Raw genomic sequence first — 16,286 nt, 5'->3', positions numbered from 1 at the left:
GGTGCAGTCCCACTAAAAATCACTGATCGCTGCCATTACTAGTAAAAAAAAAATCCATAAAAATGTCCTATGATTTGTAGACGCTGTAACTTTTGTGCAAACCAATCAATATATACTTATTGGGATTTTTTACCAAAAAATATGTAGCAGAATACATATTGGCCTAAACTGATGAAGAAATTAGATTTTTTTTTAAAAATATATATTTATTGGATCTGTATTAAAGCAGAAATTAAAAAATATTCTCTTTTTTTTTTCGCTCTTTTTTGTTTTATAATGCAAAAAAATAAAATATGTATATGTGATCAAATAGCACCAAAAGAAAGCTCTATTTGTGGGAAAAAAAGGACATACAATTAATTTGAGTACAGCGTCACACAATCGCACAATTGTCAGTTACAAGTATGAATTGCCGCAGTGCCTTAATGCAAACATTTCCTGATTATGAAGGGGGTAAAAACTTCTGGGGCTGAAGTGGTTAAAGAATATATTTGAATAAATATTTTTATAACCAGAGTTAAGCTTTAAATAAATGTCAGAAAATTTGTATATATTACTATCTCTATACTTGTTTGTGGCTACTGGTTCAGGAAACCTTGAAGTCAAATCTCAAAGCTGTTTTGGAAGGAATGACTAGCAATGGCTGCCACTGATTCTTTCAAGACAAGTTTCCTTTAAGCCACAGCATTGTGAAGTTATAAGTACAACATGTAAATGGTGATGTAATCAGAGACAAATATGTTATAAAATCCAGATTGCGCATTTTGAAATCTTTTATCTTACTTTGTATTTCTGGGTATTCGATCATTAGTAGGAGGCCCCATCGCAGAGTGGTGGATGTTGTCTCCATTCCAGCAGCAAAAAGGTTGTTCACCAGTATATTTAAGTTGTCATTGTGGAAGTATAAAGTAGATTCTGGCTTCCCCTGCACAACAGAAATGTTATAGAACATGAATCGAAAAGCAATATTCTATCTTAAAAAGTCAATATTCTATCACTTCTCATTGTCATAGTCAGGGCTGTAGTTACCATAAAGAGCTCATTGGCCATTGACTAGGGCAGAAGGGCTAGAAGGGACATAAAAAAAAAACTCAAGATTTTCGAATTATGACTTTTATATTTTGTTTCCTTGTATGTCTACTTCTAGACATTTGTTAGGTTCAGCAAGAGAGCTATAGGAAAAAGGGGGTGCAGAGGACAATGAGGGGAGTTAAAAGATTTTTTAGAGCTCTAGAAAAATGAACCCGTTTATTAAGCTTTTTAAGGAAAGTATTAAGCTAATGGTAAACCATATCAAGAACCGATTCAATGCTATTAAAACCAAAAAATATGAGTGTATAAAAGAAGAATTTAAAACAAAGCGCAGTATGAATTGGCAAGCAGCAAATGGGGAAAAAATTTACACATGTAAGATGTTTATATCGCCCTGTATGAGTAATCATCTTGTGGCTGAAATTACAATTTTCTGAGAGTGACTATTAAAAATTACATTTGAACTTTTTTTGTGAAAAATAAATAAATTACATTTTAAGACCACAGATTTTCCAACTATTACTGAGCACAATATCCCATGCTGAGGATACATTTAAAACATTCCCACAAAGAACCAGTAGTCGGGAACTGTGTTGGCTGCTAACTCCGTTCCATGCTGTGCGGTCAGATACAGCCACTGAGAGCCAATCACCTTCGTTCTCAGTCATTTGATCACTAGTCATATGATTTTATTCAAGTTAACCAACACATATGGACTCACTTTGGCTTGGACATCTAACTATCAATGACCCCCATTCATGAAAAGGACACACAAATCCAATGATTAGATGGAGCTATTTTTTAATTAAATGACAATGAACAGTAAACGATTAAACAGAATGTGTACCTCTTGTTGTTTTGCCAGAAATGCATCAATAAGGTTTCTTTGGTCATTTACGTCTAGTGTTTTCTTCTGTTTTGTAAATACCTCCCTTATAAAAGAATTCATGTGTTCAAAGTTCTGAAAGACTTGCTGATGGCTGCCAGGGAGTAAGCCTATCAGTCTTGGAAACATGTTGTAAAGCTTAAGGAATTAAAAAAAAGAAAAAAAAAGAAACAATGACAATTTTTGTTAAAATTTAATTTGTGTAATTGTATAATACTACTTACTGTAATGGATTTGTCAATTCTGGTCCTTTCTAATGCCTTAATGTAAATCGTAATTTCTCAAGACCCATGACAAACTGTAAATATTGATTTGGCCAAAGTTGGAAGCTACCCTTCTTGAGCGGAGCTCACACAACTAACAATTTGTTCTTATTTATGAATATTTTTTTTTCAAATGTATAGGAGGCAATTTGCATGCCATAATAACCAATAATTATGTGGTTGGCTGAAATCCTCTTGTAACTTAGAAACAACATACCAAACTCTTGGCCAACATCTTTGAGTGTTGACTTCAAGATTGTAAAGTGTAACTAATACTGAAGACTAATTATGTACCTGATGGGCTCATTCATGGGCACACACAAGACGTTATTGCCAATAGCAGACAATCACCTTTCATGTTAATGAAAGAAATGTGATTTGTCAAGGTTTACAACAAGTTTGTTGTTTTTCTTTTCTACAGTTTTTAACAAATCTGACTACAAGGTAATTAACCACCCAGTAACCAATATTGTGAGGAAGTCAAATGATATTTATAAGGTACTCTAACCATTTAATATGCTTCACATGGCTTGATTGTAAAATCAGTGAAACAAAAGTTGTATCTTTAATCCAGGGACATTTGAACTGAAGAGATAAGACTTTGCCCTTTCAGCTGAAGGTTGCACTTACTCTGATCATAATGCTTCCAAAGCTCTTGACATTTTCATTAATTGTAGTCATGATTTTCAGTATGGTTGGATCATCATATTCAAATCTCTTTCCCATTAATATAGACACGATTATGTTGGCTACAGCAGCAGTGACGATGGTCATATTTTCAAAGGGTTCCCCTTAAATAGAAAACAAAGACTTGAAATACCTAGAATCATGTCAAATCCAGACAATTATTTTTTAAAGAGGAAGTAAACCCTGATTTGTTTACTTCCTCTTTCATTCCCTGCAAAGGTAAAGCATAATGGATTACTATGCATCGCATAGTAGTCTATTATGTGTCACTTACCTGACACAGGAGCCAGCGAAGTCACCGCTGTCCCCTGTAGTCCGGCGCATCCATCTTCTCGGTGAGTCTCGCCGCTCCCCCGCTGTCATTCGGCGAAGCCGCGATGATGTCACTCCAGCGCATGCGCACGGGAGCCGCCACTCACGGCATATCACTGTTGACCGTGGCGCGCTCAGTGCGCCTGCGCGCCGCTGTCTACAGCGCATGTGCTGTAGACAGTGGCGCCTGTCTTTCTGCAAATATCTCCTAAACCGTGTAGGTTTAGGAGATATTTATTGGACCTACAGGTAAGCCTTAATCTAGGCTTACCTGTAGGTCAAAGTTGGTTGTAAGGGTTTACAACCACTTTAAACCAACAATATTATCTTTGAGGAGTGTTCAAGAAACCCAAACCAACTGACTGACCTTCAGGCTTGTAGGAGGAATTGCGGGAAAAAAGGGTTCATTCAACTTACTGTAGGTTCACTCATACAGTGCTGTGGAACCCTCACCTCTCCTGCAGCCATCTGCTGCTGTTTCCGGGCTCTCCAGTTCCAAAGGGGATTGGGGACTGCTGTAAGTAGGCAGGTCAGTTGCCAACAGAGGAGATGGAGGAATATTAATTCCTCCATCTCCTCTGTGATGAATGAAGCCAGAAGCAGCAAGCATTTCATCACTTATGGTAACAGAAGTGTCTTTCCCTTACCATACAGCAGCTGATTAAACTGATTTCTATTTGATCAGTTGCTTGGAGGAAAGAGGAGGGATCAGTGGTCTAATAGTCCCCTGATGTCCCCAGAAAGAGTACCTGTAATTTTCCAAAGTTATGACAAGGTGTCTTGTTCACCCCTTTTCATAGCAATAAAGTTAAATGAAAAAAATAAGAGAGGTAAAACAAAAATCTAAATAAAATAGTACAAACAAAATTGAAAGTGCCCCTGTGCTGATTGTGCAAATGCAAATACACACATAGGTGAGCATGCATATGTAAACATGATTGCACCACACATGTGAGGCATCGCTGCAAATGTCAGAGAAAGAGCAATATTTCTGGAGTCAGAGTTCATGTTTAACTTTAAACTGATAACCTATTAAGCCTTTTAAAGTATTACCTATGTGCAATTTTAGGTGCTATAGGTTGTCACCATTTCACTGGCATGCACCATTTTAAATCTTGACATGTTTGGTATCTATTTACTCAATGTAAAATTATCTTTTATATTTTATTAAAAATTGGGTGTTATATTCTGTTTGCATGCACAAAAGCATATTTTTTTTGTAAAAAAATGTGCATTTGATAAATGGCTGCAGAGATACTATGAAACATAAAAATTTGCTACGGCCACCATTTCATTCTCCAGGGCCTCCGATTTCACAAATTATGATTTTTGAGGGTTCTTGGTAATTTTCTAGCACAAAAATACAAATTATATATATGGAAATTTTATGTATATAAAAAAATTCTAAATTGTCCTGGATGGCAAGCAGTTAAATGCAATTTCAATGAACTGGAAGTGAGAAAAATCTCCAAACAGGAAAAGAGACCACTAAAAAAAAACAACATAGGGGGCTCTTTTTTTTCTCCTCTCTTTATTAAACAAACTATGACAAATTTAATTAATATCTGTTTTTTCTGCTCTATTCCTGTTGGAAACCTTTCTCCCTTTCTTACTTCCTTTCATAATGGCACAACAAGAAGTGAGGGGAAATCTCCCCACTAGGGAATAGACATTAAAGTATGACAGATTAGGAGTGGAATTTCACTTGGATTACAAAGAACCAGTCATTTCGTATAAACTCACCTTTGTAGGATTTGAATTCTTGCAATAAACATTGTGCTTCCTCTTGGATTTTGTTTTCTATAGTTTTCTTTCCCATTCCAAAGTCCCGTAATGTTGAAATTGTAAACCTTCTCATTGCCTTCCAGTTCTCTCCATGAGCAAAGATTACACCTTAAAAGAATGTACTTGTTAATACTTTATCTAGGCTAATAAACATTTCGTTCTCCATACTATAATACTTTATAAGTCACCAATTAATCGTAATATCAACTCGTTATACCCTAATAAACTGTTTATTCTGGAACTGTAAGAATATCTAAACCCAAGAACAAAAATGTAATACATTGCTGTCTACCAGCCCTTAGTGGCTGCATCCATTTTCTTTTTTTCAGGATTTTTTTCTTTAAATTCTTTTGGTGATCCGACCAGCAATACATTTCCTATCCTGGGTTGACAATGCTCACTCATATTACTATATCTATGGAGGTAAAGCATTATCGCCTACAAAAAAGTACTGGGAAGAACAATAACATTATAGAGATGTCAGATCATTACACTGGAAGTTCACTATATTTCTAGCAGATATTTTTCTGTACTTGAAGAAAATGTACTTTATGTGAAAAAAGAAAACTGATGCAACCATCCCATCTACAGTAAGAATTGGTAAGCTACAATATGTTAAATTATGGTTCTTGGGTTTACATTTTTTCTTATGCTTTATATACCAATAGATTGTAGATAATATAGGCAAGATTCCCTGAAAATTCAACAGTCTATTTGACTTTATTAAATCAACCCCAGTGTTTAATCCCTCACAAGATCTTTAAGCATGTTGGAAAGCAAATCAATGCAAACATTTTGTCCCACTGAATCACTACTATCACTTATTTACTGCTACTATGCAATTGCCATCCCAGCTTATCCTAAAACTCCATAAAGTTTGAGTCCAAATCTAATGGACCTTGAAGAGGAGCATACAGCAACACAAACCTGATAAAGGGTTAATCCCATGCCAATGTTTCCAAAATTAAATTTTACATTTTGTCTTGAGCAATGTTTTATATAATTATGTAACATGATGTGTATGCTAATTAAGGGGAGGGGTTAATTGTTCACACGTGTTGTATAACTTTCTGTTCAGCTCAAATTTGAGCTGGCTCACATTGGAATTAATAGCTCCCATTGAAATTGTGGAATATTACCAAATGGAGAGTTAAAAACCCCAGTTGAAAACAGGAGTCTTCTAACCTGAAATTGCCATCTTAAATTTACTGTAAGTAATATTAATATTGTAACTGGGATAATGCGTGCTCGTAAGCTTGAAGATTTGGGTCAGTGCACAGTCTGCCACATGTATATGATAATGGAGCAACAGCTCCAGGATTCCAGGATGAATACCACTATGACAGATGTGAGCAGATTGCCCTTCTTGAGGCTCATTAATGAGCTGGAGGAGCAAAATGAAAGCGGAACAACCTTGAAATGAGTCTTATGCTCACTGGTTACTGGGTTTGATGTGGAGGGATAAGTTAAAATGATCAGGTAGGAAGATGGGTTAATTTAGTTACCTGTGAGAAATGGAAGGTCATTCCTGTGTTTGAATGCCCAAACAAATTTGCCAAGTTGGGTGAAGATATGGGGGTGGCAAACTCAGGGGTAGCAGTGACATCTAGGGATGCTACCTCCAACAGACAGAATAACAGCATATCTAGTAGGGGTGGTGAGGGTTATGCAGGAAGGCCTAGACAGTTGGTGGTAGATGGGAATTCTATAAGCAGAAGGACTGATATAAATGATAGAAGAGTGCCTAAACCAAATGGTTTCCGTATGTGGTGGAACAGGTTCAAAATTTACTGGTAAGGGCTGAGCATAACCCAGATGTCTTGGCCAATGGTGGGACCAATGACAAAATACTTGGACGATGGAGGATCCCTCCAAGGGTACATTCACTGGAATATTCCCTGTACCATGAGCAACACAAGAAAAGCAGGGGGAGCTTTGAGAACTGAAGGTATGGCTAAAGACCTGGCATAAGAGGAAATGATTTTGGTTTTGTTAAGTACTGGGCTCACTCTTTATTGGTGTACAACCTAAATGCATAAGGCAGTTTGTACCTAATAAGAGGGTCTGCTATGCTTGAAGAGAGGTTTATGGGTTTATGGGTAGGCTGAAGGAGTATTTAAATTGAGAGTGTGGGTAGAAGCAGAATTAGATTATAATAGGGCAGACAAGTCAGACAAGGGTCAGACACAAATGGGGGAAACTGGGGGGAAGGCTATGGAAGGTGATAAGATGTTTCCCATTTTACAAACAGACATTGGCAATTGTATGTATTAGTATTTTTGTTTAGTATTATCTCATTATTAGTTCTATCAAAAAAAAAAAATATATATATATATGCAAAACACAAGTACAACAACAAAGTTGGAAGCATTGGTGCATGAAGAGAATTATGATTTAATTGGTTCTGTTGAATCCTGATGCCACTCTTCACATGATTGGGCTATTAAAAATCCTGGCTACGCTCTCTTTTGATAAGACAGGGTAAAACAAAAAGATGATGGTGTCTGTTTAAGTGTGAGGAGTGATCTCACTGAGTTTTTAAGAGGACTTTGTCGATAGATTGTGTGATGAGGCTGAAACTATATGAATTATGGGTAGAGCTGCATATGGGTATGCATACTTTAAAGTTATTTACTGGAGTTTGTTATTAGCCACCCAGTGTTATTGAGGAGTTGGAGACTCAGCTCTTTTCAAAGATGGCAAGAACTGGGACAGTGATAACAATGAGGGATGACTGGAGTTATGATACTACTAGAACCCTAACAGGGAGGAAATCTATAAACCTATTACAAGGCAATTTTATGGTACAGTTTATAGAAGCCCCAACTTAGAATGACACTCTGTTAGACCTGGTAATCTGTAATTATGCAGAGCTTATTACTAAAAGGATGCTTCTGGATGCTAAAAACTCTAATGTTCATATAAAAAACACTTGGGTAGCAGTGACCATATCGTGATTGCATTTAGTGTAAGCTGTAAACAACAAGCATATATTGGAAAGATAAAAACACTTTTTTCAAGGCTGAGGGCTGCTCTCCATAACTTAAATTGGAGATTCAGTTTGTAAATTGATGGAAAACTGGCTAAAAGACCATATTCCGGGAATAATGACTAATGATTAGTGGTGTAACACAATGTTCAGTCTTGGGACCCTTACATTTTAACATATTTATAAATGATATAGCGGTTGGGATTAAAAGTAACATTTTGGTATTTGCAGATGAAACCAAGCTATGCAGTGAAATAACCTCCTTAAGGGGTGTTTCCAACTTACAAGATGATCCCAATGTACTAATATGCACTATTTAATTGGGAAACTATGTGGAAAATTAGGTTTAATGAAAGAGAGAGAGAAAGAGAGAGAGAGTGTGCAGAGAAGGGCAACCAAACTAAGAAGGGTCATAGAGGAGCTTAGCTCTAAGAAAATTAGCTGAAATCAATTTATTTTCTAAGAAGAGACAGTTGGGGTGATATGGTGGCTACGTATAAACACACACTGTAAGTGATTCATATAGTGAACTTGATGTTGAGTTATTCACTTTCAGGTGAGAAACTCTTTACATCTGGAGAAAAAGATTTAAACTCCACATAAGGACAGGCTAAGAGCTGTGTATATGTACTGTAGTATAGACTCCCTCAACAACTAGTTCTGGCCAACTTGCCAGACTATTTAAAAAAAAATCATTGCTGAATGTACAAAATATAGGGGGTTCAGGAAGGAATTGTTTTCCCCCACTAGAGAAAATGCTTCATTATGTTTTTTTTTTTTTTGCCTTCCTCTGGATCAACTGTGGGTATAGTATTGAGTATCTGGAGGTTTTCTATTTGATTTTGTGATTTACCATTTCCATTTGATGTTCTAGCAGACAATGCATTATCTGGTCTTTCATAAAATTCCTCTGCATGGTTGATAAGGGCATCTTTAATGACATCATAACCACATAAGACAACCATCTTCTCTCCAGCCAGCTGGATGCTAAATATGGGGCCATACTCCTCAGATATCTATAAAAACAATGCAAAAAAAAATGAATTATATATTGAGTAATGTTTACAACAGTAAATTCGATGTACTGTACGTCTAAATATTTTTAGCTTATTTGTACTCTAAACCATTGACTTTTTTATACTATTGGCCACTAGGCCATATTAGGGTAACTGGCTGCCATGCTCTTTAGGGAACTATAAATGCTGTTAATGACTGCAGTTCTTGTGTTACGTGCTAAAGCAGCCATCCAGTCAAAGTGGGTGACATGACACGGGTGACAGAGGCTGTGGTAGAAGCAGGGTTTGATGCTTGGCCCCTTCTGTAGCAAATAATTACCCACATACCAGGATCAGTCTAGAAGCACAGGGGACCTAGGGACCTAGCCTGGAAGTCATGGTGGAGATGTAGTGAGGCCTAGGGAGGAGAAAAAGCATGGATTTATGAATAGTTAGCTTCCTGTATCCTATAGCAACATGGGGATTAATGTCACTGGGAGTGAGGTGACGGGACTACTGAGCGGGTGGAGATCGGTACAAGCTCTGTGGTACTGGCTCAGAAATGCTGCACAATTAGAGATATAGAGAACATACAATAGAGTACTGTAAGGGTGATGTCTGTAGTGGGCAAGGACATGAGTGTAGGAGTTCAGCCCCAGATTTTAAGGCATTAACAGTGGAGACTCTCACTTTTAGCTCAGAATGCTGTCTTAATGCTGATTTCTCATGACCGCAGGCCCCAGCCCACCACTGAGGACACTAGTGAGAGCTTGCTCTGGTTTCTCACTACTGGATGGGGTTGTTTGGACTTTGTGTGGAGCATTGAATCCAAATGCCAGGCTAATAACCATGGGTCTTAAGGTTGTAGACCTGTTGCAGTCTAACCACTTAAAGTGGTTCTTCCTGACAAAGATATTGAGTGGGATGGCAGAGCATGGAAACTTCCTGCTAGTTCAATGTTTAGCTGTCCACTAACAATGTCTACCTGAGGTGTGTACTAAGCATTAACTGATGATCCATTGTGCCATTTATTGTACAATGGCCCTTGTACTGAATGAATGAATGAATGAATGAAATACTTGTATAGCGCACAATGCGAACTGAATCGCCTCTAGTGTTTAACACTACTGATCTGGATTAAAATTCAGCTAGTTTGATAGCAAGCTCTTGTATTGTCACTTGCTGCCAGCACACTCCATATTTTTCCATTAGTATGGTTTTACATAACCAAATGTACAATTTAGATTTACTTGTTTTGTCTAAAAAGTTAAATAATGTTACAAAGAACAGCAGAATAAGTGTTATTACCTTCATAAAGGCATAGTGAGGTTTCTGTACGTCAACCATATGCAAGCTTCCAATGAATGGTAGAGCCTTTGGCCCTGGAGGGTAGTTTTTGTATTTTTGCTTTTTTTGGTCATTATAGGTTTTGACTAAATACAAGATGACTATGATGGACACAAGAATTGTCACAGGATCCATGGCAAATGTGTCTTCAAGTCTAGAGGAAAGGGGTGAAAAAACAGTCAACATGAAACATTTCACATTGCAAGAAGAAAAAACAGTTTGCTTGTTCAAGTTTATTCTAACCAACCATATTAGAGTGGTGAAATTTTTTTTCATATTTTAAATGCTGTTTGTGTTCCACTGGAGAGGGTTTTTCTACCCTTGATATGAAGGTTGAAATTTTTCCTTTGAAGGTGTGTTGCCTTTGTCAGGTTTTTGTTGCCGTCAAAGCAGAATGTGATAGAAAATATCAATGGGAACGCAGAGAGAAAGGGTCAGAATGTCTCACAATCTTTTTTATTGTTCTTGTCATAGTGTCAACTGCACCCCAATTTCTTGCATAAGGTGTCACACTCTACCTTAACCGCTTAAGGACTGTCTCACACTGATACACATCGGCACAATGGCACGGCTGGGCACAATCACATACCTGTACGTTGCATTTAAGTGCCCAGCCGTGGGTTGCGGACACACCACCGGCGGTGCACTCACGACCCGGTCCTGAGCTCCGTGACCGTAGCCGCGGGACCCGTGGACCCGATCGTCACTGGTGTCCCGCGATCGGGTCACAGAGCTGAAGAACGTGGAGAGGTAAGTGTAAACAAACCTCTCCTCGTGCTTCCTAGTGAGGCTGTCACTGATCGTCTGTTCCCTGTTATAAGGAAAGACGATCAGTGACATCAGACGCCAAGCCACACCCCCCTACAGTTAAAAAAACACACACTTAACCCCTACACTGTCCCCTAGCAGTTAACCCCTTCACTGCCAGTGACATTTTTACAGTAATCAGTGGATTTTTTATTGCACTGATTGCTGTATTAATGCAAATGGTCCCAAAAATGTGTCAAAATTGTCCAACGTGTCCGCCATAATGTTGCAGTCACAATAAAACTCGCTGATCGCCGCCATTACTAGTAAAAAAGAAATTATTAATAAACATGCCATAAAACTATCATCTATTTTGCTTTGCGCAAACCAATCAATAAATGCTTATTGCGATTTTTTTTTACCAAAAATATGTAGAAGAATACGTATCGGCCTAAACTGAGGAAAAAAAAGTTTTTTTATATATTTTTGGGGTATATTTATTATAGCAAAAATTAAAAAATATAGCATTTTTTTCAAAATTGTCGCTATTTTTGTTTATAGCGCAAAAAATAAAAGCCGCAGAGGTGATCAAATACCACCAAAAGAAAGCTCTATTTGTGGGAAAAAAAGGACGCTAATTTTGTTTGGGAGCCACGTCGCACGACTGCGCAATTGTCAGTTAAAGCGATGCAGTGCCCAATCGCAAAAAGGGGCTTGGCCCTTTAGGTGAAAAATGGTCCGGGGCTTAACAGGTTAAAGTGTCACTAAACCCGCATCATAAACTATCAATGAATGGTGTATCACATGCTATTCATACTCACTGAGTCACTATGAGATTTGTTTTTTAAAAACCTGGTTGATCCTGCTGCTCTTCCACCTTCTATCCATGTCCCCAATTCAGGTAGGGATTTGCAGATGTAGTGGCAACTCTGCATATACTTAGTTTTCAGTGAGCTTCTATGCTGAGCATTTCCTCCCTATCACATTTGAGCAGCCCATGTGATTATAGAGTCACACATGTGGGTATATATACACAGCTTTAAATGACAGCTCACTCCCTCCCTCCTCCTCCATGCCCACTAACTAGGTAAACACAATAAGAGTGTGATGTTACATGTGAATTAATGGAGGCTTCCCCTCCATCCTATTCTAAAAGAGGGGAGGTGACACAGCCCGTGATAGGCAGAAATCCACCCACACCATGTTCTTTTCACAAAATAATAAATATTTGATTTCAAATATATATTTATATGACAATTTAAAACAGTTTATTGATATTTATTTATTTTTACTCTGTATTCCGAAGGCTGTTTTTTATTTATTTTTTGAACATGTGACCAGCAGCAGAGGAATAGAAGCTCTTCCTGCTTATATTTCCCTGCAGACAGGCTAGGAAAGATCTATATCATGTGACAGCTGTATATCAGGAAAAAGGTACTTAGATTTTCTTTTACTAAAATTAAGTGCCATCATCCACATACAGAAATAGAAGGGACAATGTAAATTAAACAGTGTTCGTTTTGTATCACTTTAAGCTTTGACATCTGATTCATCCATAGTTAGCATATCTGTTGCTGTATAGAGCTGTATAAAAGGGAAGTTCTTCGGATCTGCTTTTGTTGATCTGATTAAAATGTGATTGTTAGCATACACTCGTTTTTGGAGTCGGCTATATTTGGGGCAATATTTTTATGGATAGACATTAAGTAGTTAATGATATTCGGCAAAAATAGCAGAAAGGGTCTTAGCTAAGAATGGGCTTGGTCCAAACTTGGGTTCAGACCAAACCCGAAAGGAGGCTGTGACTCCTGCCCACTGTCACCCAATTAACTGCAGCCAGTGCATTCTTAGTCTCAGCCTTTTACTGCTGTACATCCAAAAGAATAGAGTAAGACTGGGCAGGGGAAAAGAGTGATTTTTCCCTCAGGGCCAGTACTAAAAAAATATATTTGGCTGGTGGTCCTTAGTGGAGACATTTCAGACATTGACCCATGGTCACTGACACATTCTGGGCAATATATAGATACCTACCCCTTTAGATCTGTAATTCTAACATCGGCTTCCGTTTCAGCTCATGTGTGGCCAAATGCCCAGAGCCATAAAAGAAGCTGATGCCAGAAGATGTAAAAAGGTGTCACCATGAACCTTTAGAAATACCTACTTTTCACCGTGCCCACTAATTACTGAGGCACCATGGCACAGTTTGTGTGATGCACTTTTAGCCTGCAAAAATCTGTCCCTACTGACAAAAAGGGCAGCTTGGCTGTATTTGCTCCTCAAGCCTAAGGTTTCAAGTCAACTCCTGCATATGGATAGTCTCTATGCCTTTAGCATAGGTTACATCCCACAACCAACAATCATTTCACATAACAGGGTTTGTCAAAACATTTGTTGGAAATGTCTCAAAGTGGAACTAAACCCACTATAATAATAATACTTTTTCAATCAGGGTTCCCGAGAACCCTTGGGTTCCACCAGAAGTTTCCAAGGGTTCCTTGATCATCGGAGCAACTTCTACCTCTCAAATTTCAGTGATATCAATGATATTTTTAGGAAACAAAGAAGGTGCTTCTAAGTGCAGCACACCAGTAATTTATTAAGCCATGCACACAAGTCTAAAAGGGGACAATGGCGTGATTTTGACATCACTTCCTGTGTGTACATTCCACACCAGTCCTGGAAGTGTGGCGGCAATGTGTTCAACCCTCCCCAATCGCTGCTAATCGGCTGAACAGACACTGAGTGACAGTACCCTTTCCCGGAATATTGATCGTTATGAGTCTGATTACACCAACTGCTTGTAAGTGTTTTTAACCTTGTGTCTTAATAAATTACTGGTGTGCTGTACTCAGAGGCGCCTTCTTTGTTTCTTTCCTTCCCTGCCAGAGTCTACTTCTACTCCTTCGACTTCTGCGCTAGTGCTCTAAGGGTGTCTCTTAGGCAGAAGTGCACTATGAACTTTTCTCCTTCACCAATGATCTTTTTAGCTATTTATTGGAGTGGAATTCCTTCCATGCAAAAAAAATGTAGGTAGCATTCACCCCAGTGACCATCACACTAATGTCCAGTGATCTCTAGCTATAGTAATTATTACCAGGGACAAGAGAGCTATTTCACAGGTCTCTCCGGGTTCAAAAGATTGAGAAAAGCTCTGGTTAATCAACCAGCAATTTCATTAGAATAGAAGTAAGAATCTGCATAAGAATTGCTAAAATCCTTCACTTGCAGAAGAACTATATTTTATGCTCTGCCCCTGGGCTGTACAGCTTTTGAATTCCAGGGGGGGAAGGGTCTGGGTTTAAGGGATTTTGATTCATGTATGGCCACTGTGGTTGAACAGAAGTTTATCTACTGTACCAATCGACTTCTGTTCAGTGACCCTGTTGGATTTTAGCTGCTTCATCAGCGCTGCAGACTATATCCTGTAGCACTGACCAGTGTATTTTGGTGGCAAGGAAGTCTCCCCACTATCAGAATACAAAGACACAGCGGGGAGGATTCCCCTATTCACCTCCAATGTGTGTTATAGAATGAATGTTTCAATTTTGTATGTTACATCTAGACCCAACCTTAGGAGACACTCTTGGTCCTGAAGTTGCTTGTAAAAACTGTCCTTTAACCACTCGAGGACCAGCTGCCGCAGTTATACTGCAGCAGGTTGGCTCCCGTGGGTGAGCCATTGTAGCTGTACATCGATCGCTTCAAGAGCACTAGGGGGCATGAAGATGGAGCCGATGAGCGTTCCCAATTGCTCCTGAGAGACACAGAACAGAGTTCTGTCAATGTAAACAGACAGATCTCCATTCTGTCAGGGGTGAGGAGACCGATCTGTTGTTCCTACTGCTTAGGAACAGCGATCGGTCTCCTCCCCCAGACAGTCCCATCCCACCACAGTTAGAAACACTCCCTAGGACACACATTTAACCCCTTTTATGCCCCCTAGTGTTAACCCCTTCCCTGTCAGTGACATTTATAAAGTTATCAGTGGTTATTTTAAGCACTGATCCTTGTATAAATATCAATGGTCCCAAAAAAGTGTCAAAAGTGTCCGATCTGTCTGCCGTAGTGTTGCAGTCCCAATACAAATTGCAGATCGCTGCCATTACTAGTAAAATAAAAAATAATAATAAAAACGCTATAACTTTTGCGCAAACCAATCAATATACATGTATTGCGATTTTCTTTACCAAAAATATGTAGAAGAATACATATCGGCCTAAACTGAGGAAGAAATTTGTTTTTGTTTTTTGTTTGGATATTTATTATAGCAAAAAAGTAAAAAATATTTTTTTCCCTTAAATTGCCGCTATATTTTTGTTAATAGCACAAAAAATAAAAACCACAGAGGTGATAAAATACCACCAAAAGAAAGCTCTATTTGTGGGGAAAAAGGGACGTCAATTTTGTTTGGGTACATCGTCGCATGACCGCGCAATTGTCAGTTAAGGTGACACAGTACCGAATCGCAAAAAATAGCCTGGTCATTAAGGGGGAAAATCTCCCGGGGCTGAAATGGTTAACAGTTATTACAATTCTAACATGGTTATTCCCAGTTGCAGCTTTAATTTCCCCTATAAAGCAAGTGTCCTGTAAAGCCTTAAACTCTACAGGCTGGGACTTATGATTTATTTTCTCCCATCGCTACATTATGAATCTACTATTACATAACATTGTAAGATGGAAAAAAAAAACGACAACAAACAATACTTTACCCAAATATCCGTCGGTCACATAGGTACTCTCTGTATCTGAGTTACAGATGGCAGCTATTTTCTAGTTGAAGATAGTGACAGTACATATGCATTTGACAGTATTACATGTCTATGTATAAGCTGAATAGAAAACACATATATAAATAAAAAGGAACAAATCTACAGATCCTAACCTTCACTGCCGGTGTTTTGGAAAGAAGTTGGTCTCTTCTTAGATCTTCCGCTCTGTTATCCTGATTCGTGTGTGGAGCTTTATATAATCAGAGTCTGTTAATATTTTACTTGAGAAAGTCCAATGTTACGCCTCTTCTCCTCCCCTGCTACAATAAACACACACCATGCTGTACAATGTTCTAAAGGTTGATGACCAAGAAGAATATTGGTTAATATTCCATAAAAATATATATTTTTTTAAATCAGAGATACGTTTTTTGAGCAGGTAAAAAAAAAATAACCAGCCAAAAAAGCTGCAATGTACAGCACATTTTTTATTAGTAAGAGAATACAGTATCCTCCTAATTACATAAGTCT

The 16,286-nt window shown here is 38.2% G+C and overlaps 1 protein-coding gene across 1 annotated transcript in view; it reads right to left on the bottom strand.

Annotated features, from left to right (window-relative positions):
- The window catches only part of LOC143986780 (uncharacterized), a 133,716-nt gene extending 117,649 nt beyond the window's left edge, over positions 1-16,067 (bottom strand). Inside the window, exons 1-7 of the mRNA XM_077485186.1 lie at positions 15,929-16,067; positions 10,258-10,450; positions 8,808-8,970; positions 4,924-5,073; positions 2,812-2,972; positions 1,880-2,056; positions 784-925 (exon numbers count right to left, since the gene is read on the bottom strand). Of these exons, the coding sequence (XP_077341312.1) occupies positions 784-925; positions 1,880-2,056; positions 2,812-2,972; positions 4,924-5,073; positions 8,808-8,970; positions 10,258-10,431 (967 nt within the window). The 5' untranslated portion in view covers positions 10,432-10,450; positions 15,929-16,067. The remainder of the gene's footprint in view (positions 1-783; positions 926-1,879; positions 2,057-2,811; positions 2,973-4,923; positions 5,074-8,807; positions 8,971-10,257; positions 10,451-15,928) is intronic.
- Positions 16,068-16,286: the final 219 nt, after the last annotated feature.

The sequence above is a fragment of the Lithobates pipiens genome, unplaced genomic scaffold (assembly GCF_037356315.1).
Source record: "Lithobates pipiens isolate NorthernLeopardFrog02 unplaced genomic scaffold, aLitPip1_a1.2 Scaffold_18, whole genome shotgun sequence".
Classification (NCBI taxonomy): domain Eukaryota; kingdom Metazoa; phylum Chordata; class Amphibia; order Anura; family Ranidae; genus Lithobates; species Lithobates pipiens.
The sequence above is the reverse complement of the archived record's forward strand: the minus strand, read 5'-3'. Positions and strand labels throughout refer to the sequence as shown.